Source organism: Neltuma alba, unplaced genomic scaffold (assembly GCF_004799145.2).
Source record: "Neltuma alba isolate B1F8T4 unplaced genomic scaffold, ASM479914v2 tig00012214_pilon, whole genome shotgun sequence".
Taxonomy (NCBI): domain Eukaryota; kingdom Viridiplantae; phylum Streptophyta; class Magnoliopsida; order Fabales; family Fabaceae; genus Neltuma; species Neltuma alba.
The window spans coordinates 1,575-28,020 of NW_021636749.1; the positions used below are offsets into that span (position 1 = coordinate 1,575).

General features: G+C 34.2%; 2 protein-coding genes across 5 annotated transcripts; both read left to right on the forward strand.

Annotated features, from left to right (window-relative positions):
* The first annotated feature begins 7,210 nt into the window (after positions 1-7,210).
* LOC114725037 (AP-5 complex subunit beta-1) lies at positions 7,211-13,442 on the forward strand. Its single transcript, XM_028911493.1, has 3 exons — positions 7,211-8,851; positions 10,842-11,281; positions 11,638-13,442. Exons 1-3 carry the CDS (start codon positions 7,406-7,408, stop codon positions 13,097-13,099), a joined length of 3,348 nt encoding a protein of 1,115 aa, XP_028767326.1. The 5' UTR covers positions 7,211-7,405; the 3' UTR covers positions 13,100-13,442.
* Positions 13,443-20,097: 6,655 nt separating this feature from the next.
* On the forward strand, positions 20,098-26,400 carry LOC114725026 (CCR4-NOT transcription complex subunit 10-like). Of its 4 annotated transcripts, none has more exons than XM_028911481.1 (7): positions 20,098-20,581; positions 20,784-20,801; positions 21,714-21,800; positions 22,917-23,099; positions 23,225-23,311; positions 23,410-23,481; positions 24,084-26,400. In XM_028911481.1, the coding sequence occupies exons 1-7, from the start codon at positions 20,360-20,362 to the stop codon at positions 26,022-26,024; spliced, it is 2,610 nt and encodes an 869-aa protein (XP_028767314.1). In that variant the 5' UTR covers positions 20,098-20,359; the 3' UTR covers positions 26,025-26,400. The 4 variants fall into 4 exon arrangements, with proteins under 4 accessions (XP_028767314.1, XP_028767315.1, XP_028767317.1 ...); XM_028911484.1 differs by having other exon boundaries at positions 20,521-20,581; positions 20,784-20,868; XM_028911482.1 differs by lacking the exon at positions 20,784-20,801.
* The last annotated feature ends 46 nt before the right edge of the window (positions 26,401-26,446 follow it).

Below are 26,446 nucleotides of genomic sequence, written 5' to 3' on the forward strand. Positions count from 1 at the left end.
ATGATTTTTTGTACAATTATGGATGTTTTGAAAATTAAACTTAATATGTTAGTATTTGAGAATATTTTATCAACGTTTAATATTTTAAATCTTTTTTAAAAAATATTTAGAGTTAAAGGACGGACTACGAATTATATTTTTTAAAGTTAAAGATCAAATTGAAACCTTATACAAAATTAAAAGGCTAAATGTATAGTTTAGTCATTATTGAAAAATTAATAATATGATTAGGAAAGAAATTTGATATGGGCTTAACAAATTTGATGATAACATATGGGGAGGAGCAATACCGAATTGCCGAGACATGCTTGGAGTTGAGACGTGCTGTCGCGCCGCTTCCTCAGGAACCTGTTGGTGTGCCCACCAGTGGCAATAATCGATGCGGAAGCATAATGAATGCGCGTGCGATACACGATTGGGAGGATGCGAAAGTGGGAAGCCGCAGAAGCACTATATGCATCCGAAGGTTGAAGTTAAATAAGCCCGAAACGGGGGAGAGGGAACTGGGAAGTTACGCGGTCACATGGCGCCATGTGAAAGGCGACCCCACCTTCGTATGTTTGCGCTCATGTAGCACCCTTTGGTAAAAAAAAAAAGGGCTAAAACATGTTTACTACTATTTCTCCTCCTCCAAGATATAAAAACTAATCGGGGATTTAATTTTATACTAAATAAAATTCTAATTTATTTTCTCTGGTATTTTTTCAAAATATCCTTATTAATAATAAGATATTTTCACCTAGACGTAGTTTCAATATACATAATTAAAGAGGATAATTTAAGAAAATTAACACATTTATTTTTTTGGCCAAATTAGTATATACTCCTCTGGTCCTATTTATAGGACAGAGAAAGAAGACATTTTTTGGTCCTATTTATGGGACATTAAGAGAAATTTTTTGTATGGATGTACAATTTTACTCCTAATTTATATTATGTTGATTTTGTTTACATTAGGTATAATATATATTAAATAGGGATAAAGTTAAAAAGTTATTAAATTTTAAATCAGAGTTAATAAGATTTAATGTTTTCCTTGGTCTGTATAAAACATACTGAAAGTGCTTTATAAATATGATCAGAAGAGTATATTTGTTATAAATAAGTAATTAATTTAATTAATTTTTAATTTTTTTCAGGTTAGTTATTTAACTCTTACGTTTAAATAAAAAAAAGTATAAATTATCTCTACAACTATTGAAGATCCAAGATTACCACCCTACCCCCCAATTTAAATGAGTGTTTCTTCAATTTTTTCATAGATTAGTGTTGTGATTTAATTATTGGTCTTCAATCATTATACTTCTCCATCTTTATATAGGACCTAATGGGGAGTTGATGTTAGCCACATATAAAACCTATTTCATATGTTTATTAATTTTTTTAAAATTAATTCTCTTGATATTTCATTAATAATAATCAAATAAAAAAGAAGAGATAGAATTAAGAAAGATATTTAGAATGTTTTAGAAAAAAAAACATATCATACTAACTAATTGAACTAATATTCTCAATCTACCTGACTTAATTAATTAAGTTTTATATTAAGGACAAAGGAGTAATTACTAGGCAATGACAACTTTTATATCTCACTGAACTTGTTAAATGGGTTTTTCTTCAATTTTCTCTCACAGACTATAGACTCCATGCAATTATTTTATTTATTTAATTTTTTATAAATTTCAGGGGAATTTAAATATTAAAAATTAAGTGCTAATTAAGAAGAATAAAAACCTACCAGAAAATTGATGGTTTGATTTAGTGGGCCTATCAATATATTCGAGAGCCCACTTCTTCTCTTAATTACGAAATAACACAGATTCCGTTAAGTCCATTTGTTAATTTAGTTGTTTTCATGTTAACTTATGTTCTGTTTGCTATTTATTTTCAGTAGCTCATAGTTCTCTGTGCTGTCCACCTTGTCCCTATCCCTATTCATAAAAAACATTTACAGAATATCTTAAATTTTCTTAGCCCATTTTTATTTTTGTCTCAATTAGTTACTTATTTTTAATCTCAATATATTTATTATCTCATTTATTAAAGCATCATTCATTTATTTTTTTTTATCAGACTATCACACGTTCTCTCTCTTTTGTAATTTTTTTATTTAATAATTTTTTATTCTCTCTTACTCTCTCCCCTATAAATAAGTTTATTTTTTTAAAAAAACCTTATAATTTTATATCTTTAATTAATTTTAACTAATTTTCTGATCAATTGATTGGGTCAAATGTTTTTATATAAAAAGGGAGGGAGGGAATACTAAGCATCAAATTGTAACTCGCCATTTACTTGTTTCTTATTATTAGAAAGGAATACATCCAAGAAAGCAAGAGCTCCATATGATGACTTGATGGAATATTTTGAAGCCTTTTAAAGAGAACTTTTCTTAATGGGTCTACTTTTATTTGGATATTCTAATAGGTTTCCTAAAAAGTTTATGGACTTAAATTAAATGGATTGAAAATTAATCATGAAGGATTGACATTTAAGGAGCTCAAGTTTAAGAATAGGGGTTTCAAAAAAAGAAAAATAGCAGAAAAAGACTGCCAAAATAGAAAAAAATATAAATAGAGACCCATTACAATATTAGTATGTGTTTTAACAAAAAAATAGTATGGATTTTGACAATAATTCTTATGAATAGGTATTGTGTGCAATTTTTTAATTTTAACGGTCTTTTTTGTGATTTTTTCTGTTTCAAAAGCCCGCTTATTCCAAAACTCTTATTATTTTTAAAGCTAAACAGGTCGATTCAACAGGCTAGACCTATTTTTCTGATTTTTATTGAATTATTAAAATTCAAATTATTTAAATGGAACATTGGTCAGTTTAGATTTTTGAAATAATCATTTTAGGGTGAGTCAAAAAATAATTAGTCTTTGAATAATCAACCAAATTATAATTAAAATCATTATGTATTTACACTAGAATGATTCATAGGAAACACTGTATATGAATCATCAGAAATCAGACTGTGAGTAATAACATAAATAAAATTAATAATAGAATATTATTAATATCAATGTAGTGCCACAATAATTTGAATAAAAATGATTGATTTAAAAATTCAAAATCATTTAAAATAAGGTCATGCCTTATACCTCAGCATGAGGCTAAATAATATGATTAATTCATAACCCCTTTTTAGGTACACAGGCACTATTCATGGCAGAGAGAGAGAGTAGCAAGGCACTATTTATATCTTTTTTTTATTATAGTGAAGAGGCAAACTAACGTATGTTTTAATAAATGGTATATCACATAACAGTAATAATTTTTTAAGTTAAAATATTTATTGTTTATTTTACAATATATCATAAAAATAATTCAAAATGAATTTCAATAAATCTTAATAAACAAATATTATTTTAAAAATAAATTAAATAAATTATAATTAATATAATTAGCAGAAAAATATTAATAGATGAATATGAAAGAGAATAAACAATAAGAAACTGTTCTTTTATATTAGTACTTCCTCTAGCCCTATATATAAGATCTAATTTGTAATTATTTTATATTTGGGACTGGAGGTAATATTTGTATTTGTTCACTTATATTAATAGATAAAGTAGGCAAAGGCCTGGTTAGAGATAATTTAGCATTTATATATTTATAATTTCTAATTGGTTTTTGGTTATTCTAAATAATCACAACTGTTAAGATATTTTCGTATCAGAGAGAATTATAATTAGATCCTAAAGAAGGAATTCAATTACGTTAAAATCTCAATTACAAGTGAGCAACAAAAATCAGTTATTGTTCTCTATGCTGGAACTTGTCATTGAACGCTCTTCATATTGTCAATGAACTTTAGAGTAATCAAATATTTTTCTTGGGACTTGATTGCAATTTCCCTTAGATACTATTCTATCTAGGTTCTTGCCTCAAATTTTCCCATTTTCCTTAAAATTTTCAGATTCTTTCTTCGATCATGAACATCAGCCCCCCTTCCACAGTGGCTTCATTATTTATTACTCCTGAAATTGTAATTCAAGCAAAAACAAATATTAGTTAGGACTGAAACCCATTAAGTAGCGTAGATATATGTGGACTAGAGGTCTGATTAATGTATGGATTCTACGTTTTCAAATCAACGACATCGTATGATCCTCAGTTGTGAGCCCGGCCCATGAACAAACATGGACTTAGAGCTCCAGGTCGTGGATCCGTCACCCTAGTTTAAAAAGAGCCCAAACCAAGCAATAGGCCCACACGTCATAATAACTACCCTTAGGTTATCTTTGGCACGCAGCAATGAATTTGAGGGTTTGGGATTGGTAATAAGACAGGGAATGGGAGTGGAAATGTGACTGAGAATTGATGCTATAGACTTACATTTGGTACAAGGTAATATTTGAAGGGATTGGCTCGATTAATTTTTATTTTAAAGTCAGATCCAAGTTATGGAAAGACAATAATGCCCCTTCCAATGAGTAAGAAAGTGAGGAGAGGGAAAGCAAGCAGCAAGTTCAAAACCATAAGAGAAGACTAGGGCGAAAGTGAGAAGGTTAAACTTGTCTGAAAATTATTATAATGAGGATGTTTTTGTCCTAAAAATATTCAATCCTAGGATTGAAAATGCAATACTAGGGGGAGCGCGGGCTTGTCCAATTCCACCCGTGAGGCACTATGCAATCCCATGCCTTGCTCAATGCCACGTACCAAACACCATAAATTGTCTCATTCCCTGATCCAATCCCTGTCCCTCGCTCCCAATGCCACGTACCAAACGTGGCCTTATAGAAGCCTGCAATACCATATGTCTATATAGCAAATCAAGATTCAAATTCTCAGTATAAAGATATTCATATTTAGTACCCAATAATATCTTGATTATGATTTTTTTAATAGAAGAATACACAAGCTTAGTAAAAAAATTGTGCAAGCGAGTCATTGTAGCCAATGTTTGAATCAAAGATTTTAAACAATAATATAAAAAAAACAACAAGAACATATACTCAAAAAAATAAATAAATGAAGAAAAATGGTTTTTGTGCTCCCCGCAAAACCCCCGATTTTATCAACAACATGTCACTCGACCTATCGTCATCAGCATTGCACCCCTAAATCTCTAATTCATTCATTCATTCATTCATCTTTATGCTCATCTGGATTAAAATTTGTAAAAAGAGACTTTTGTCCCAAATTGATTTTTGCAATATGAAGTCGGGATAAAGATCAATTAATACATGTCACCAAAAAAAAATCAATTAATACAATGTGGTATATGTTTGGTTACGCTGTTATAGGAAAAAGTAAATTTGATAAATCAAAATAAGGTTAGATGAAATGATTGAAATGTATGTTTAGATGTAAAATCATCAGAAATGATGAGTTTTATAATATATATATATATATGGATTAAATCATATATTACTGTTTGTCAAGCCAAAGGTTCGAGGCTTTGGTCCAAGATCTCTTTTCTTCACCATTTGTCTTGTTGATGTTCATGCACAAGATGGTTGAAAGATGCTTTTGCGACAACAATCAGATAAGAAAGAGAATGACAAGGCCGAGACAGTAATCAAAGGATGCACTCTTAGATATAGAGAATGTTGATGAGCTGAAGGTAGATAAAACTAATTCAAAGAAGAATGAGTCATCTAAAAATGACGGTGTCGTTGTTGAATGGGATGAAGAGAATCAAATTAATGCATTGAAAGCATATGAAGAAAGAAAACGTAAGAATGAAAAGGAGATTTGAGACTCCGGTCAAAAAAAAAAAGGAGATTTGAGAGAATTAAGAGTAGAGGGTTATAGAACTGAAAAAAAAAAAAAACGGGTTGTAAGACTGATGCAAAGATGGAATCATCTTTATCTGGTTTAGACGTCTTGGTGGAGACATAATTTGTCATTGTAGACATATGTTTTTCCTTCCTTGTTGGTTGTATATTGATGCCTTGGAGAGGCATTTAGGTACTATGAAAAATATTTTTAAAAAATATTTTTATAAATCAAAATAAGCTCCTCTATATATTTACTTTGTATACTGTAAAAACACTTTTAAAATTATGATTTTGATTCTATCCACTAGCCAAACAAAAAGGGCAAGGATTGTTTGGAAATATACTGCACAGGCCTATTTATACGATCTGCATTCCGTGCTCATCATCTTAATGAGCATGGAGTGCTCAGCACTCAAAACGTGGACGTTTTGAGTGTTGAGCATGAGGGACCTTTATTTTTTTTTTAATTTTTTTCGCTACAAAAAAATATATGTATTAGAATTATTTTTAGTTAAAGTTTATCTAATACTCTGAAATATTCTTTAGATACATTCAATATTTTGAAATATTTTATTATATCCCGAAGTATTTTCTCATATGTATATAGTGTTCTAAAATATTTTCTAACAATGCATTTGAAAAAATATTTAAGAATTCAGTATTTTAAAGTATTTTGTGATCCATTTGGTACCCTAAAATATTTTTTCATACGTGTTCATTATTCTAAAATACTTTGTGAATGGGCTTACCTAAAAAATATTTTAGAGTCTCGTATTCTAAAGTCTTTTATGATTTATCTAGTATTCTGAAATATTTTTCAATATTTTAAAATACTTTGTGATACAATATTAGGAAATAGAAAATTTTTTAAAACATTAAACACACGTGAAAAAATATTTTAAGGTACTAAATGAATAATAAAATACTTTAAGATATTGAAAACATCTAAAAAAAATATTTTTGAGTACTAGATAAATGTTAATAAAAAATTATTTTAATACATACTTCCTTTGATCCTTAATATAAGGTTAGTTTAACTAATTCAAGTGTATTAAAAAAATTAGCTAAATTACTCATTTGTAACAAATAAGTGTTGTTTTTTTCTAAAATACCTTTTACTAATTATGTGTATTAGCTATAATTACTAATAATTGATTAAATTTTTAACACGTGCAATTATTATAAAGATTATATTAAAAATAAATATATATGAGAGAGAAAGTAGATTAGAATCTTATATTTAAATCTAAATTTAATATCAAAATATTTTTATATTAATGATTTGAGGTAGTATAAAGTAAAAAAAAAAAAAACGGCTGAGCACTCAAAACGCAGCGTTTTGAGTGCTGAGCACTCCTGATGAGCACGGCCTGTTGTCTGTTGAATCATGTATTACCTTTTTACCCTCATTCTCCCCGATACCATTAACATACCCTGTTAGAAGCCATCTGATGTTGTGTGATTGCTACCAGGCACTGTAATTCGCAGTCTGTTTCAGCAAGAAAATGTCTTTCTTGATGGTGTGTTTAGGAATCTTCAATTCAAAGAAATACAAAACAGAAGTTGTTGTGGAGAGCAGTTATGTGAGATTTCGACGAATCTCAAGCATCTTTTTCGCCTGAGCTATTGAGATAATTTGAGAATTGATTGATGTCCGTCTGTGACAAATCATGGCAGAGAAGCCGACTCCGCCACCATTGAAGCCTCTCTCTCCTCTCGACTGGGAAACCCTCATCGACGACTTCCAGTACGGTGGTCCTCGTTGCCGCAAATGGACGTCGCTTTATCCATTCCCTTCTCTGCTTGACCTCCTACTCAACGCCCTTCTCCGAAAGGACTTCTCTCATTCTCTCAAGATTCAACTCCTCCTTTTCCTTGAAGAATTTTCGGATTCTCTGTTCGACCATGAACATCAGTCCCACTTCCTCGATCGCCTCATCAATACTCTTCGAATTGTGATTCAAGCTCCAGTGGATGGGGTTCACATCACTTTCACTTTCAAAGAGCAATTGATGGTTTCCACCACATCGATTCTAATATGTCTTGATGAATTTGACAAGTTTGAAGCGAGATATACTGTGAAGTTGGTTGAATTTTTGTTGACCATGATTAATCGCCCGAATCATGGGGTGGACCGCCATACTCGTGCCATTGCCTGCGAGTGTCTGAGGGAGTTGGAGAGGGCGAATCCTTGTCTGTTTTCCGAGATTGTTGGACATTTATGGGGCTTGTGCCAAAATGAGCGCACTCACGCTTCCCAGAACTACATTTTGTTGTTCATGTCCGTCATACATAACATTGTGGCTCAGAAATTAAATCTGTCTATTTTGAATACATCTGTACCGATGGTCCCTTTCAATGTGCCCCAATGGTTAATGGGTTCCAACAAGGAAATTTCAGGTTTGAATTATAAGGAGTTAAGGAGGGCGATAGCCTTCTTGCTAGAGTGGCCGCATGTTATGACTCCTTGTGGAATGATGGAGTTCATGGCAATGATATTGCCGGTGGCAGTGGCCTTGGAGTTGCAATCATCAATGTTGAAGGTGCAGTTTTTTGGAATGATTTATTCGTATGACCCTATGCTGTGTCATGTTGTTTTGATGATGTATTTGCATTTCTTAGATGCTTTTGATGGGCAAGAGGGAGAGATTTCCCGAAGGCTTTTGTTAATTTCAAGAGAAGCACAGCATTACTTGGTCTTTCGATTGCTAGCTATTCAGTGGTTGTTGGGTTTCAGTAAATTGATTTTCTGTAAAGAAGTTGGAAAAGCTAGGTCTGTAATCACATTATGCTCGGCGTTTTATCCGAATTTATTTGATCCGCTTGCTTTGAAAGCGTTAAAACTTGACCTCCTTGCGCTCTGCTCAATATGCGTTGATATCTTGAGATCGGGAGGTAGTTCACAGGAGGAAGTAGATTCAGTTAATCCAGTACAGCTCTTTGGAGACAGTCTTGTCTGTGTATCATCTTTCAAATGGTTACCTCCAGGGAGCACAGAAACAGCTGTCATGTTCCGTACCTTACATAAATTTGTGATTAGCTCGTCATCTCATTCTGATTATGATCCTTCTACAACAACATATCTGTTAGACTCCAAAATATTTTGTACCTTAGAGGTAATTCTAACTCTATCCTTGTTTTGCTTGCTGCCCATCTTATTGATATTTCAACAAAATTTCCACCTCCCCTGTGATTATGATGCCCTGTCAAAGTTGAATTTTATTGCTAGGGGTAAATTTTTTGCTAGATTTTGATACTGTATCAAAATGAAAAGAAAATGGAAAGCTGTGGGATAATGACAAGTCATGACATTTGAGATTTGATAGCATCGGGGTTTATTAGTTTTGGCTTAAGTTTGGGATACTTTAATTTCATGTTATTTGTACAATTTAGTTGGATATCAGGGCTATTGTTACTTATTATTCATATGTGCCAGAAGGGAGGACAGAAAATATTGTTTGGTGTATTTTCTTAAAAATCAGATATCGTGATTCTTGATGTAATAGAACAGAATAACTACTGGTGAATTCAGAGGCAACCGGTGGGGTTTGCAACAGTAGCTTAATTTTCTTATGTTAGTTTTCATACTATATTATAATATAAAACCAGAATAGAGTCTGTTTTCTGAATGTGATGTCAATGATGGAAGATATGTTAATATTACAAACAAGGTTGTAAAATGACTGAGTTCCAGTATCCTGGAAAAATGGTATTGTGGTATTTAACTAGTTTTGGAAAATAGATTCTGAAAAAAGGTGGTCAAAAGTGATTTTCGAGAATAAATTTTGTGAAAAAAAGTGATAATATTTGAAAAAAGGTGATTAAAAGTGATTTTGGAGAATAGATTTTGTAGAAAAAAGTGATAATGTTTGGATAGTTGTTACCCTCTAACACTGTCATTATTCTTTTCAGAATCTGATCACCCTAGCTTGATGGAAAACCATAGTTTTGGCCTTGAAACCATGGCTTTGGTATAATTAATCAATTTTTGGATTGCATGAGGTGTTTGGCCATCTTTATCACAAACCATGATTTTCATTTAAAAAAAAAAAAACACTTTTTTACCACATCCAAACACACATTGGTAGATTTCATTTGTAGTGGGTGTATTGTTTTCTGAATTTCTTGACAAGAAATGGGTTTGTCCAGCTGATCTTAGTGGTTTTGTAGCTGGCAAGCTTATGGATTTTGGAAGGTCAAAGAAGCTTGGAGTTTACTGGCACTGTGCAGTTCTTGTTGGTTTCCGGTGTCTTTAGTTAGAACAAAATGCCATGGTGTTTTTTATTAGCAATTTCTTCCATCAAGTCTTCTTTGGGAGAGGATTATTTTAATGACCTCCTGGTGGGTTTCTACAAACAGTTTCTTTTTGGGGAGTATCCTTCATGGACCTTCAAATGGATTGACGTCTTTTGCCTTAGAGCCTATGTTGTTTTCTTTTGTCTGGGCAGGATTTCATGGCCTCCGTTATTTTTACCTTGGTCTGTTATCTCATCTCATCAATATCTTGTTTCCCAAAGGAGAAAAAGCCCTGCTGGTTTAGGTCAGGTTGTTTGTATTTCTCCAGTCCTATTGATGAACCATGCTGGTAGGATAGTTAAAAATCATATAGAAGATTTACTACCCTTTACTGCCTTAGCAGTTTTCTTTTTGGCTACTTGATCATATGCTGAGGTCGTTTTTTTTCACCAAATTTTGGTTTTGTCCTTTGAGTTCCCGCTTTACATTTTCTATCTAATGAATGCTACTGGGGATTTAAAGAGAAAAATGGTTTCCATATCTCGCCGCCAACCCCTCCCCTTTTTATGGGTAATAATAGCAAGCCATAATTTATGAATTCCAGTTCTCTTTCTGCTAGTTTATAGTATGGGTTAAAGAACCACGCCTAGGCCCAAGCCTAAAAATCGATACCTGAGGATTTGTTATTGTCCTTCCTTCCATAGAATAAAATGTTAGGCTTGTGCTACGTGATTGAAATGGAAGCTAATATTATTATCATTTCTCTTTTGTTTCTTTTGAATGATAGTAACTTTTTTATTCTCTTTGGATTTGCATTATCATATGTGAATTTTGAATTAGCAAATACTAAATTTGAGTTTCGTTTTTCAGGGGATGCTTGTGAACATGATGTTGGATGGTTGGAGATTGGTTCCTGTGGTTGTTGCCTTTGTTGATCGTTTTCTCTCCTGTAAAAAGCATTCTTGGTTGGGAGAGCGTTTACTTCAGAAATTTGATGAGCATTTGCTTCCAAAATTGAGAGTGGATTATAAGTTGATTTCTTACTTCCCCTTATTTGATAGAATTTCTGAAAACGAAACAATACCTCCACTCAGATTGTTGGAGCTGCTCTCAAACTTCATGTTTTTCCTTGTCGAAAAACATGGCCCAGATACAGGAATGAAATCTTGGTCCCATGGTAGTAGGGTTCTTGGGATTTGTCGGACCATGCTGGTTCACCGACATAGTTCCAGATTGTTCCTTAGGTTATCTCGTATGCTTGCTTTCACTTGTCTCTTTTATCCTGATTTGGAAGTTCGTGATAATGCAAGGTAGTGACGGTGAATTGTTTGTTCTTTTTTGTTTACTATTGTTTGGGAGAATTACAATGAGGTCCCAAGAAAGGAAAACAATTACAAAACAAGTTCCAGAAGTTGTCATTTCCTATTCTGAAACTTGTCATTACAAGCTGCTTAAGCTGTTATTGGGATTTTTTATAATTATTTTTCTTTTTTGGGACCTTATTGTAGTTCTCTCTTATTGTTTTTCCCTTTGGTTTTGTATTGGTTGTGTGATATCCTTTCATCATCTTCCATTCTTGAAGTTCAAAATAGCTTGGAAAAGGTTCATAGGGCCTACAAAATGGTCGCTTATCTATTCTAATGTTTTCTGTTGTTTGTTTTTGCAGAATCTACTTGCGTATGCTGGTTTGCATTCCAGGGAAGAAGCTCAGAGACATCTTGAAACTTGGGGACTTGATCCATGGTGTCTCCCCATCTTCACAGTCAAGTTCTTTTTACAGCGTTCAGTCACCTCGACTTTCTCAAAAGTTCAAGACGTTTAGGGACTTATCATCCTGCATTCACCTTGAGCGTGTGATCCCTTTGCTTGTTAAACAATTTTGGTCACTGTCATTATCAAGTTTTGGGGTTAGCAACGACAAACCTGCCTATCTAGAGGGTGTCAAGGACAGTGAAGCCCCTGCTGAGGAAAATGAGTCTCCTGAAAGTTCTAATACCGAGACTATTCCTGAAATGGGAAGAATTAGCCAAACCCAAGAGCCACTGCGCGTGACAGATTCTAAAATTGCAGATATTTTGAACACATTGAGGAAGTACTTTTCCTGCATTCCTGACTTCAGATGTATGCCAGGACTCAGAGTCAAGATAAATTGTAGTTTGAGACTTGAGTCTAGTAATTTCATCCGCATGTTAGGAATCGATACCACTGCCTTGTCCTTGGAAGAGATAGATGCCCTTCCTGCTATATATGCTACTGTGTTAAAATTCTCATCTTCTGCACCATATGGGCCTATTCCATCTTATCGCATACCTTTTCTTCTTGGTGAACGTTATGATAATAATACATCTCAGAATCTCTCAATTGTTCCTGTAGAAAATGGTGCCAAAGAAGATAAATTTAGAGCTTCTGTGGTGATCGAATTGGAGCCAAGGGAACCAACACCTGGTGTTGTTGATGTTCACATTGAAACCAATGCGGAAAACGGCCAGATCATTCAAGGTCAGCTTCGAGGAATTACTGTCGGCATAGAGGACATGTTTTTAAAGGCCATTGTTCCACCAGACATAGCAGAAGATGCAATACCTCGCTACAAATTAGACTTATTCACTGCTTTATGGGAGGCATGTGGGACGTCCTCCAACACTGGGCGGGAGACCTTTCCATTGAAAGGAAGCAAAGGAGTCGCAGCCATCAGTGGAACCCGATCTGTTAAGCTTCTTGATACCCCTGTAGCCTCTTTGGTCCAGGCAACTGAGCGCCACCTAGCATGCTATGTTGTGGGTGTGACTGGGGAGCCTCTTATTGATATTGTACGTGGCGGCGGCATCATCCAGAACATCATTTGGGATGATACTTCAGATGCTTCACATGATCCTGCTTCAGCTGCTAATTTTGATACGGGCCCACTTTTCCTGACTTACAATGATGAGGATACCAAGGGGGGCGTTAGCAGTGCTAGAAAACGAAACTTGGGTTGTATTCTTATCTTAATAGTTCTTCCTCCGAGGTTTCATTTGCTTTTTCAAATGGAAGTCTGTGATGTTTCAACTTTAGTTCGAATTCGTACAGATCACTGGCCCAGCTTAGCTTACATCGATGATTATTTAGAAGCTTTGTATCTGTCGTAAGAGTTGTCTGCAGACCTGCATACGTCTGCACTTGAGCGTAGATTATTTTCACCAGCCACTCAGGTGTTGAAAATAGTAACCCATGTTGTTAATCCCTTTCGTTAAATTGTTTCAAACGAATGCAAGAGGGTAGTTGTTTTTTTGGCACCCAAATATGAACAGTGTAAATACGTTTTGATGAGATTCCCCCATCACATAGTGATGTATCCTCAGTCCATGTGTATCCTCCATTGTGGCCGAGGCCTAGCTTAGGAGAACTTTGAAAATATTTATGGTGTACTCTGGTGATTTGTACTATTGTTGTTTTTTTTTTTTTTTGGGGTCTCAGTTGCAATACGGATCACTTGGCCATCTTTGGTAGGAGGCAGTGGCCTATGTGGTATGCAAATAGGAAAGAGATTGACGAGGTTAACAGCTTTGGCAGTGAGCAATACTCAAGTAGACTGACGGAATGACCTCCATTCCTTGGGAATGATTTTTTTGGTGAGAAGGGAATGAAATTTTTTGGACCAATGCAAATCTGCCCACCAGTGCCTACCACAGCATGGAGGTTAAGTTCTATATCCTTGATCAACCTCCATCCACTAGGCATGAGGTGGATGCTGACGAAGGAAGACAATTCTCAACTGTCCTTGTTTGGTTATCTTGAGCTATTACCAATAGGGAAGCTTTGTAAGATCTCAACTTGTATTTTTCTCTTTATGAAAATGAGTTTGTAAATTATCTCAATCAGCAGCTTATTGGTTACTCTTTTTTTAGCAAAGACATGTCTTTGTGAATATTGCTTGCTCAGGCACATATAATATTTGAAAAAACAAAATCTTTCAATTAGTAGTAAATGATATAAATAGAAATTTTGGTATTTTAATACTATTTTGTTTGAATTGACGAGAGAGGAGGGGAGGGATTTTTTATGATTTGACATATGATTTGATAAGAGAGTGACAGTTATCATCATTTACACACATAATATAAGATCAAAAAGATAATATGGGGATATTAAAAGGTAATTGTAAACATATTAGTCAAAACAAGTTAAAATACTATTTTTCTTCAAATTCTTCCAATTTGGAAGAGGAGAGCTATGAGGGGAGATGAGGGAAAATCTTAAAATATTTTCTCCCCTCTTAAAAATTTTAGCAACCCAAACAAGAGAAGGGGAGCAAAATCCCTCCTACCCACTCCTCTTTCCTCTTAAAAGTTTTTCAATCGTTATCTTGTAATATTCAGAACTAGTAAGTATTCTTTTGCTTTTCTTCTAATTACATTGTTTTGTTAAAATTTATTCTTTGGCCTTTCTTCTACTTACATTGTTTTGTTAATATTTTATTTTGCTTTCCGCTCATCTTCCCATATTGACTGCGTACTAGTGAATGTGTGTGTTGATGTATTGTGTGTTGATGAGGTTAAAATAGAAAAGATAGAAAATCTATTTAAATTTTATAAGGTTAAAATAGTCAATTTTTATTAGCTTTCCTCCTAGTACCATTTTGTCCCCTTCCCTCCCCTTCAATCAATACAAACAAGAGATCATTAAAATATGTCATCTTATCAACAAGCTGTTGGTTGATATGGTGAGCAGTCTTACCTCTGTAAGGAGGAGAACACAAGTTCGAATCCTAAAAACACACTTATGATGATGACTTTAACCTTAATGCTCCTAGTCTGACAGAAATTAGTCTTAAATCCAAAATGGTTTGAGTATACTTTGAATTACATGGAAAAAAATCTCGCCTCCCTTTCCTCTCTGTAGCCACCCTCTCATGCACTTTAGCTCCCTCCCCTTCATTAAAACCACTCTCCTCTCCTCCTTTCTATGAAACCAAACACAACGTAAGGGAAAATTATAATGAAAGAGCAGGAACAAAAAATATTTATTTCAAAGGAGCCTAAAAATCCTAATTTTTTAAAAGATCAAACACCAAATTATACATTTAAAAATGCTAAATTACCCCTTGTTAAATCCCCTCCACAACTCACACGTTCCTCTTAGACAATTACCAACAGGGGTATTAGTGAAAGTTCTTCTGCAGGATCTATCCCTTACAGCACCATCGTCAATGTTGATTTGTTTTATTGCAAAGGTATAATGGCAGAAGCATAGAGTTTCCGAAGAAAGATTGTGAAGTCAACATCGAAATGCTTTTTGGAGAGAGAATTTCAAAAATATTGCTGGATAAAAACGACTTGAATTAACTATGCCCCACTGCTGTATATTTTTGTTGGGAAAATTAGGAATAAATTGGTAATTTAGAAATTAATTAGCAAATGATTCTTAAGAATTTTGTACAGCTTAATTTTTTATGCGTGCAACTTAACTTATTTTATATACAATCATTTTTCATTTTGTAACGTCTTCTTTTTGTGCAACTAAACTTTTTTTGTGTGCAATCCACCTTACCTAAATATAAATTAGTTCTAATATTTTGTGCAAACAATTATTCTTTTGTGTAATTTAATTTTCTTTGTACACAGTCCATCTTTTTTTCTGCCACATTTTTTTGTACAACTAAACTTTTTTTGGTGTGTTTATAATTCATCTCACGTATGTGTAAATTGGTTTCAAGAAATGCTATTAAGTTGAGTGCCATAAGGATTGTTGCTCGCTGGACGGTATGGTGCGAATTTGAGGAGAGGAAAGGGTAAATGCAATTGGATGGTTCTTTTAAATGATTGTCTATTCGTTATATTTTGGTTGTCTAATATAATTAGAATTTTAACGGACCTTTGCCATAAATATTGATTATTCTAGGTCTTTCTGCTTAATTTTTCCTTTTTTAATCTTCTCCGCTGAGAAATAAATTTGATTTTGTTTGGCGAACGCATAAATTTTAATTTCTTACCGAAAATAAAAGTAAATAATACGTAAACTATTCAATTTAATTATCATCACTTAATTTATTTTTATAATAATAAATATGCAAAAGTTATTCTCATCAATAAAATCATCATGGGTTAAGGTGCAAATTTGTCTCAAAAGTTTTCACTTAAAGTATGCATCTTAAATCTGTCCTGAAGGTTTAACAATTTTTTCCCTTGCTGTTGAAAAACTCACATTAACTACTCAAACAGTGATATTGACTATTAACATTTTTAACGATATATGACAATATTGTTATGATTTTAAATCTTTGGTACAAATTTATATCTAAAAATTTTTTGAGTGTTGAAAACTTTCGGAACAAATTTACACTTTAACCATAAAATTATTACAATATAATTCCTAAAAAAATTTTAGGGGAAATCCCCATAAAATTTTCTTGAAATAATCAAATCCCAACTCATACTGAGATATATGAATATCTTTGACATATGATTTGATAAGAGAGTGACAATTATCAGAAAGATAATATAGAGATATTAAAAACTAATTATAAACATATTAATCAAAACAAGCTAAAATATTACTATTTTCCTTTCAAATTCTTCCAATTTGGAATAGGAGAGTTATGAGGGGAGATGAGGAAAAATTTTAAAATATTTTCTCCCATCTTAAAAATTTCAGCAACCCAAACAAGAGGAGGGGAGCAAAATCCCTCCTACCCACTCGTCTTTCCTCTTAAAAATTTTTCGATCGTGATCTTGTGATATTCAGAACTAGTGAGTATTCTTTGGCCTTTCTTCTAATTACATTGTTTTGTTAATATTTTATTTTGCTTTCCACTCATTTTCCCATATTGACTGCTTACTTGTGAATATGCGCGTGATGATGTGTTGAGTGTTTATACATATTTATGTCTTGATAAAATAGAAAGGATGGAAAATCCATTTAAATTTTCTAAGGTTAAAATAGTTAATTTGTATTATCTTCCCTCCTAGTATCATTTTCTCCCCTTCCCTCCCCTTCAGTCAATACAAAATAAGGGATCATTAAAATATCTCCCCTCACTAATAAGCTGTTGGTTGAGATGGTAAGCAGTTTTACCCCATTAAGGAGGAGAATAGAAGTTTGAATCCAGAAAATGTAGTTGTTAGGAGGACTTCAACTTTAATGCTCTTAGCCTGATAGAAATTAGTCTTAAATTCAAAGTGGTTTGAGTATACTCTAAATTACACTGAAAAAAAAATCTCGCCTCCTTTCCCCTCTGTAGCTGCCCTCTCATGCACTTTAGCTTCCTCCCCTTCATTAAAACCACTCTCCTCTCCTCCATTCTGTCAAACCAAACACAAAGTAAGGGAAAATTATAATGGAAGAGCAGGAAGAAAAAATATTTATTACAAAGGAGCCTAAAAATCCTAATTTTTTAAAAGATCAAATACCAGATTATACATTTAAAAATGCTAAATTACCCCTTGTTAAATCCCACATTTTCTCTCCACAACTCACACGTTCCTCTTAGACAATTACCAACCGGGGGCATTAGTTAAAGTTCTTCTGCAGGATCTGTTCCTCACAACACCATCTATATTCGTCAATGTTGATTTGTTTTATTATTGCAAAGGTATAATGGCAGAAGCATAGAGTTTCCGAAGAAAGATTGTGAAGTCAACATCGAAATGCTTTTTGGAGAGAGAATTTAAAAAATATTGCAGGATAAAAGCGACTTGAATTAACTATGCCCCTCTGCTGTATATTTTTGTTGGGAAAATTAGGAATAAATTCGTAATTTAGAAATTAACTAGCAAATGATTCTCAAAAATTTTGTGCAGCTTAACTTCTCTTATGTGCAGCTTAACTTCTCTTATGTGCAATCATTTTTTGCTATGCGACATCTTCTTTTTATGCAACTGAAATAAGTTAGTTCTAATATTTTCAGCAAATGATTATTTTTTTTGTAATTTAACTTCCGTTGTGGACAGTCCATCTTTTCTTCTGCCACTTTTTTTTTTGGGTGTATAATTCATGTCACGTATGTGTAAAATGGTTTCAAGAAATGCTATTACGTTGAGTGCCATAAGAATTGTTGCTTGCTGGACAGTATGGTGCGAATTTGAGGAGAGGAAAAGGTAAATGCAATTGGATGGTTCTTTTAAATAATTGTCCATTCTTTATATTTTGGTTGTCCAATACAGTTATAATTTTAATGGATCTTTGCCATAAATATTGATTATTCTAGGTCTTTATGCTTAAATTTTCCTTTTTTTTAATCTTATTAGCTAAGAAATAAATTTGATTTTGTTTGGTGACCGCATAAATTTCTTACGGAAAATAAAAGTCAATAATATGTAGACTATTCAATTTAATTATCATCACTTAATTTATTTTTATAATAATAAATATGCAAAAAGTCATTCTCATCAATAAAAGCATCATAGGTTAAGATGCAAATTTATCTCAGAAGTTTTCACTTAGACTATACATCCTAAATCTGTCATGAAAGTGTAATAATTTTACCCCTTAACATTAGAAAGCTAATGTTGACCACTAAAACAATGACATTAACCATTAACATCTTTAACGATATATAATAACATTACTATGATTTTAAACTTTTGATGGAAATTTACATCCAAAAAATTTCTAAATGCTGCAAACTTTCATAACAAATTTGCACGTTAACCCTAAAATCATAACCATTTAACTCCTTAAAAAACTTTTGGGGGAAATCCCAATAAAATTTTCTTGAAAAATCCCAACTAAAACTCAGATATATAAATATCTTTGCATGAATTATTAACATTTCTCAAACAATGTGCAACTTTTTGTTGAATAGAAAAAAATTCTTAATACATTTACAATAATGAAGAGAATGAAGAAAGAAAAAGAAGGAAGAAATCGCAGCAAGAAAGCCTTTGAAAGATCCTGTGAGCAACTAGAAGGATTGGTAGACAGATGCCCCCACCACCTTATAGAACACCATCTTTCAAGCAGCGGACAGAGCTGACACGAGCTGGAATTCACCTCCGGAGGGCTCTGTTCGTGTTTCAATGTGAATGGATCAAGAACCAGATTTGGAGACGCGACATGAGGTGGGCTCAGCGGGGATGAACGATGGTTGCAGGAATCCAAGCAATGCACGGGTTTAGAAGTGTGTAAACAGATGGGAAGGGATTTGGGATGGATCAACGACTCTGGTCTCTATCCCTAAACTCTAAGCCCCTAAATCCCACTCTTCACTTCAATTTCATTGATAATTTAATCAGAGTTTGACCCATTAATCTTTAACCCGCAGCCCTAATAGGTTTATTCACCAATCCGAATCTCACTAGCTTGATGTATTCAAGTTTCTAGCAAACATTTCTTTTGCGGCAATGTTCCTTGCTGATCTTCAAATAGCTTAGCGTCTTTTAACTGGGAGCTTATGCTGTTTTTGTTTTTTTGTTATGGCTTGGGGAAGATATGTGCTTCGTTTTTGTACCTTGAAAAACTGAGATAATTAGAATACATGAGATTTGAGACTTGATAGCATTGAAGTTTATTACTTTTGACTTAGGTTTGGGATATTTTATTTTCACATTATTTATACCATTTTGTTGGATAGCTGGGCTATTTTTGCTCATTATTTACATATGTCAGAAGGGAGGATAAAAAAGTAACTTGTTAATGTCAATTTGAAATTTGTTAAAATGTTTTACGATGTTGTCATTACAAGCTTAATTGACACATTTCATGAAGACAGTAAAAACTTGTTAATCTCAATTCAAAAGTTACTAAAACACATTGTGATATTGTTATTTCTAACTTAATTGTATGCATTTCTAAAAGAAGGTAATTTTTCTCAATTTGCGAACTCTTGACATTAAAAAAAAAACCTATTAATTTCAACTCAAACATTGTTAAAAGGATGTTGTTATTTTCAGCTCAATTGCAGGAAATATGCGTTTGCTGACATTCAAGGAATTTATGTCATTTTTTCACGTTTTTATAATGCCAATTTAAGCTTTTCCTCTTCTGTCATTTGTAACTGTTTGATACCTAATGTGAACAGTATTTTTAGCGCTTGTGCACTTTTATACTAATTTGAAAATTGGTGCTACAAGCTGAGGGGCTTAATATCAATTTTCCCGAGAAAATATGAGACCCAAGTTAACTCCCTTGCTCACTTCCGTAGTTACTGTTTCTAGCCGGATCTTCCCGTCTTCCAGATTCGGCGTATAGGTTTTCATTCTCTCTCTTCCCCTCTGCTGAACCGGATACACTTGCAACACATAAATACAGAGAGTTTTTTCTCACCAAATTATTTTTCACTTCGTTATTATAATCAATTCGGATAATCAGATTCTTTCTCACTGTGCTGCTTCATCCGGAGTACTTCACTCAGTTTAGGGCTTTTCTACTTTCTTGCAATACGATTTGTATTCTGGTTACTCGATCTGAGCATGGAAGTCCGAGATTTGACATTATCGCCTTCCTCTGCGTCAACGACCCTCCCTGCCCCTAGCCGCGATGGTTCTTCGCCGGTTGATGCCTCCGACGATGCTTCTTTCTCGGTCACCGTTGCGCTAGCAAAAGACGCTGCCTTGCATTTTCAGTCAGGCAAGTTTGCCGAATGTGTTGAAGTCTTGAAGCAGCTCTTGCAGATGCAACAAGACGATCCCAAGGTCATTTTTCTTTCTATTTTTGCATGCATATGGATGACTGGTCCTACCAACGTCATTAACTTTGCTGCCTGCTTTCATTTTTCCTCTGGACGAAATAATGGTGGAAATGGTTGACTCTCTTTATTGTTATCCACTTAAGCATTTCCATTTACATTTCTTTCTGAATGGTTTTGACAAGACTCAATTCTGTTCACCTGTCCAGATGTTAGTTGATGCCATGGTATGTTCTTCCCCTTGCCTTCTCTGGCTGGTGGTGGTCTTTCGTTGATTCATTAGTTCAATTTTTTGTAAGTGACAAAATTCAATCTTTGTAAATCCCTGTCGTACTAGCTGGCGGGCGCATGCTGTGAAATTTCTGTTGCTATACATGCAAATGCGAATTGATATAGATCTGTCTGGGGGGGAGCACGTGAAAAATGACTGAATATGAAGTATTAAGCAGTTTGAAATGTTTGTATTGGGGAATGCCTCTATATTTTCCAGGGAGAAAGATGTTAGATTTCCGGCGGCTCTGTTCTTCTTCAAACTTCAAAAAAAGTAGATTGGACTTTTAGAAGAACATATATTGAATCTAAAGTGGATGCAGGAGTAATTTCACCAGAAAAATTTGGAGCTTGTATTCTGTTCAAGGGCTCACTTATGATTTGTGTGCATGCATAACACTAACCAGATAAATATCCACTTTCCTTGGAATTGGAGTCGTTGTGGCTTTGCGTTGTCGTTTCTATGCGTACTTGTAAAAGAATCCTGCAAATGGATTAGGTTGTAATTTGATCAATATTTTAAAATAATTGAAGGAGCTTCAATTGGATTAACTATGGCCATGAAGTTGGTTTTTTTTTTTTGGCCGGAATGAGAACAGATAATAAGCACTATGAACTTTTTGGTGTTTTAGAATGCTTGGAGCTGCCCTCTGTGCTGTAGTCATCAAGAATCTATTGTCTCTTTTCTTGGGAGTCATATCTTAATTTCTCATTGATATTAGAAAGATTTGTTATCATTCATATCCCAGCCTGTTTCATACAATTGAGGTGGACCATCATGGTGGGATCATGGGTTAATACAACCAACGAAGTCTGCTATCCTATTCTCCAAATATATAAGATTTTAAATTTAAATGCTAATATTTCAGGTCTTTCATAATATTGCAATTACGAAATCCTTCCAAGATGGCTCCTTGAATCCCCAGAAGTTGCTTGAAGTGCTTAATTGTGTGAAGGTAAGCTATCTCCTCCTCTTCTTTCTCATTTTCTTCATTCTCTCCTTGTGGTTTACTTGGAAGTGTTGGCTTTGTTGTCATTTTCTTTTTTATTTTTCCATATTTTTCTTTTTGGGTTGGTTGGCTCGCCAGTGAAATTAATTTGTTTCTTTTCTTTTTTAGTTTGGGATGTTAGGATTTTTCCCCGGGGGAAAAGTGAGTTTTAACAATGGTTTTATTTTGTGGTTTTCCTAGCACTAGGTGAGAAAGGGTATATAATTGTGTTTACATCATTACCAAATTAAAAGTGATAATGACAAATTCATATGGTGATAGCTTTGGCCTAAATTTTGAATTCTGCAAACTCAAAAATTGGCCGACTCAAAATATGATTAGTCTATGAGCCTTTACGCAATACGCAGGTGAATGCATTTTTCTTTTTGTTATGGGCAGGGGGCTTTGAAATTTCTGTACGGGAACTTGGTTGAAAGTGGGAGGATGCATGTCTAAAATTTTACCACATACCTTGGTCTAGATTGATCTTAAATAGCTGGCTGCTTCACATGACTGTAAATCTTGTACTTGAAGTAGATTTTTTTTCGTTTGAATAGGAGAGCTGCAGAGATGGGAAATTTCTAATATCCGGTTGGCTGATAGACATAAATATTTATGCCAACCATTAACTATGAAATTCTCTCTTCTGTGGTTTTTAGTTTTATGATATAATATTTATGGATGGACGTGCGCCTGTGCATACTGAGACTTGAATAATGTACTTTTAAGTTAGGGAACACAGCTGTATGAGGCTTGAGTATTATTTTTCTCATGGAATCTTGAGTTGAATGATTGCAGAAGACAAGGGTCCTAGAATATTGGTGACAATCTTTCTGCTCACACATTGAGTCTGTCAGGATGTTGATGTCCATTTTTATTTCCAATCTGCCCTCAAACTATGAACCAAATGAAGATTGGTTAAAATTTAGGGTTTTGAAACTTGATTTGTCCTAATTTGCGCCATCTGCGTTTTGTTTTGTTTCTTTGAAGTTTTCATTTCTATTTAGTTGTACTCACGTTTTTTGTTTTGGCCGCTTATATAGTTGTGCTTACTACTGCATCTTGTTACTGCCATTGGTTTAGAGGAAGTGTGATGAGCTTGCTCGGGCTTCTGGAGAACATGGAGAGTCAGTTAAGAATGTTGGAAACAAAGTTGTTTTGGGATCCAAAGGAAGTAATGCTTTGTCACATCAGTTTTCAGGTGCACATAGCACCACTACAACATATACGGATGGGTTTGACTCATCTGTGGCAATACTAAATATTGTACGTTGGTTACTCTTTATTACTTGAAAAATTTGTTTTCAAAATATCTATATATTTCAATTTGGGCATATAAATTTATTTGTATATATTTTTTTTCTTGCTTTTTGTGATTTTAATCTCTATAGGCAATCATTTGGTACCATCTCCACGAGTATAGAAAGACATTATCAGTTTTGGAACCCCTCTATCAAAATATTGAACCCATAGATGAGGTATATCACGAATTGATTAAATGTTGTATTGTTCTGGAAGTTGCAATGTGTTGACTGCTTTGGTTTTGTATTTTTCTGGGTTCTCTTTCAAAAAGCAGACAACAGCTCTACACGTATGCCTGCTGCTGCTTGATGCTAGCCTTGCTTGCCGTGATGCATCAAAATCAGCTGTAAGTTATATTTTATAATTAAACTAGTTCATTTGTTGAAGCCTTTGTCATTTATATATATATATATATATTTTTTTTTTTCAGAATTATTACCAGGGACTAGAAGTGTTATTAATGAGCTGTTGACCCTGAGTTGTATATGTTAGGTGCTGTAGGTATATGAACATTTGAGTATTGAGTGAGACTGAGTTTTTATTTTTGAAATATACTGTGATATAAGTATTACTTATATACTTGTGAGTTTATTTTGTGTCCACTGTGTCAAGGTCAAGCAAGCATACCAAGTATAACGAAAGTAATCATTCATAAAAATGACAAACATATTTTAAACATTGTTTGATATGGTATTTATAATTGTGTATAATATGGGTTATGAATATTGCAAGAGTTATTGTGAAGAAACAAAGGAATATACTAGGAGAATTTTTTCTTCACATTCCAGATCATGAGCATATTTTGATGAGATTTTGATGATCAGCTAAGTACATTTGTTAGTAAAAATATTTTCTGGGCATAAAATGACTGAGTGCTTATAGAATTTTTTTTTTCCTATTTAGCTTTTCAGAAGTGCGAAGTTCTGATGGTGGAATCTGTTTTATTAGGATGTTTTGTCTTATTTGGAAAGGGCATTTAGTCTTAGTAATGCGAGTCAAGGTGACAATGGAAACATAGCACAGCAACAATCTGCAAACCTAATCACCAAGTCTTCATCAATCCCTAGTGGTCCATCAGCTGCAGATACATCTAGTTCTGATCTGGGGCCAGGCGCTAATGCATCTGAAAGTAATCTGTCTAGGGCTTTTTCTGAAGAGGCCCTTGATTATGAAGCCCTGATGCTGGATATGGGTGGACAGAATTTAACCATCCCAGCTGGTTTATCATCAAATGATCTATCAATGGCATTGGTTGATAGGTTTTCTAATGTTGAGTTGAAGCTTAAACTCCAACTTTACAAGGTTGAATTTTTGCTGCTAACCAGGAATTTGAAGCTAGCCAAACGTGAAGTGAAGCTCGCTATGAACATTGCACGTGGAAGAGATTCTTCAATGGCTCTTCTTTTGAAATCTCAGCTTGAATATGCTCGTCATAACCACCGCAAAGCAATCAAGCTATTGATGGTATCAAATAACAGGACAGACCCAGCATTTTTGAGCATTTTCCACAACAATCTTGGTTGCATTTACTATCAGCTTGGGAAATACCAGACATCATCTTTGTTTTTCTCCAAGGCATTGACAAATTGTTCGTCCCTTAGGAAGAACCAACCGCTAAAGCTGCCCACTTTTTCTCAGGATAACGCCCTTCTTATAGTATATAATTGTGGTATGCAGTACTTGGCTTGTGGAAAGCCATTACTTGCTGCTCGCTGTTTTCAGAAGTCTAGTATGGTCTTCTACAATAAGCCTCTCTTGTGGCTTCGGCTCGCTGAATGCTGTCTGATGGCTTTGGAAAAGGGCCTAATTAAATCAAGCCGTGTTTTACCAACAAGATTGGAAATTGGAGTTCATGTTGTTGGGAAGGGAAAATGGAGGCAACTTGTACTGAACAATGAGATTCCAAGAAATGGATGTGCAGAGTTGCTTGACAGATATGATTGTCATCTCAAAAATGATGTGCAGCTGAATTTATCGATGTCTCTGGCCCGGCAGTTCCTGTTAAATGTCCTGTACTTGCTGGATTCCAACAAGATGGATAATTTAAAGTCTGGCTTGCCTTTCAATTCGTTAAGTGAGGAAAATCATTCAGGTGATGTGTCATCCAGCAATTCAAACAATAAGAATTTACTCGGAATCGATTTCAAGGCATTTTCATTAGCATTAAGCTTAGGTCAGGCTAATTCAAAGGGCGACGTGAAAGAGCAAAAGGGAGGTACTAATCAGGAGGTCATTCAGAGCTCCCTGTCCCATTATGAAGATATGTGCAGAAGAGAAAATTTATTGATTAAGCAGGTAGCCCTTGCTAACCTGGCATATGTGGAATTGGAATTAGACAACCCTGTTAAGGCACTGTCAGTTGCAACATCTCTTCTGGAACTTCCAGAATGCTCTAGAATTTATCTCTTTCTAGGCCATGTTTATTCAGCAGAGGCACTCTGCTTGCTAAATAGACCAAAGGAAGCTGCCGAGCATTTGTCAATTTATTTGTCTGGGGGATACGCTATTGAATTGCCTTTGAGTCAAGATGACTGCAAGAAATGGCAGGTGGAGAGAACTGCTGAATTTGAAGATGGAACTGCAGGATCTGCGCCAGCCAACATTTCTTCATCTGACGATTCTCAACGTATAGATTTTCTTAAGCCAGAAGAGGCCCGTGGGATAATTTATGCAAATTTTGCGGCATTATCTGCAATGCAGGGTGAGTTAGACCAAGCCCATCAACTAGTTGCCCAGGCGTTATCCATATTGCCGAACAGTCCAGAAGCCACAATTACTGCAATTTATGTAGATCTCTTGCTTGGTAAGCCGAAAGAAGCTTTATCCAAATTAAAACAATGTAGCCGCGTTAGATTCCTTCCCAGTGCAATTACATTGAATAAGTCTTAGAGTCTGTTTTATTCATGGGCTTTATCATTTTTTGCTGATCTTCTCACAGCTAGTTAGCAGGTAGCTTAATCTTTTCCATAGCTTTTGTACCATGTATATAAGTTAAGCGATTCAGAGAATAATTTTTTGATTTATTCCTTTATTATAGTTTTCAAATTCAAATTTAGGAGTCTCATTCATAGGTGTGGTGGCTGTCTTTTAATTTTTGCTGCGGCCACCCTAGAAATTTGAGGTGTACTTTTTTTTGGGTTGAGTTGTGTTTTACAGGCTAATTTAGTTTATATGTGAAGTAGAGGTCGTGCTAACATTGAGAAAGAACAGGAAATTTGATAAATCGTGTTTGAATCTAATTCCATCCTTATTTTCTGACATCAAAGGCTTGACTGTGTCTGGTTCTCGAATCCTCATTTAGTATCATTCTT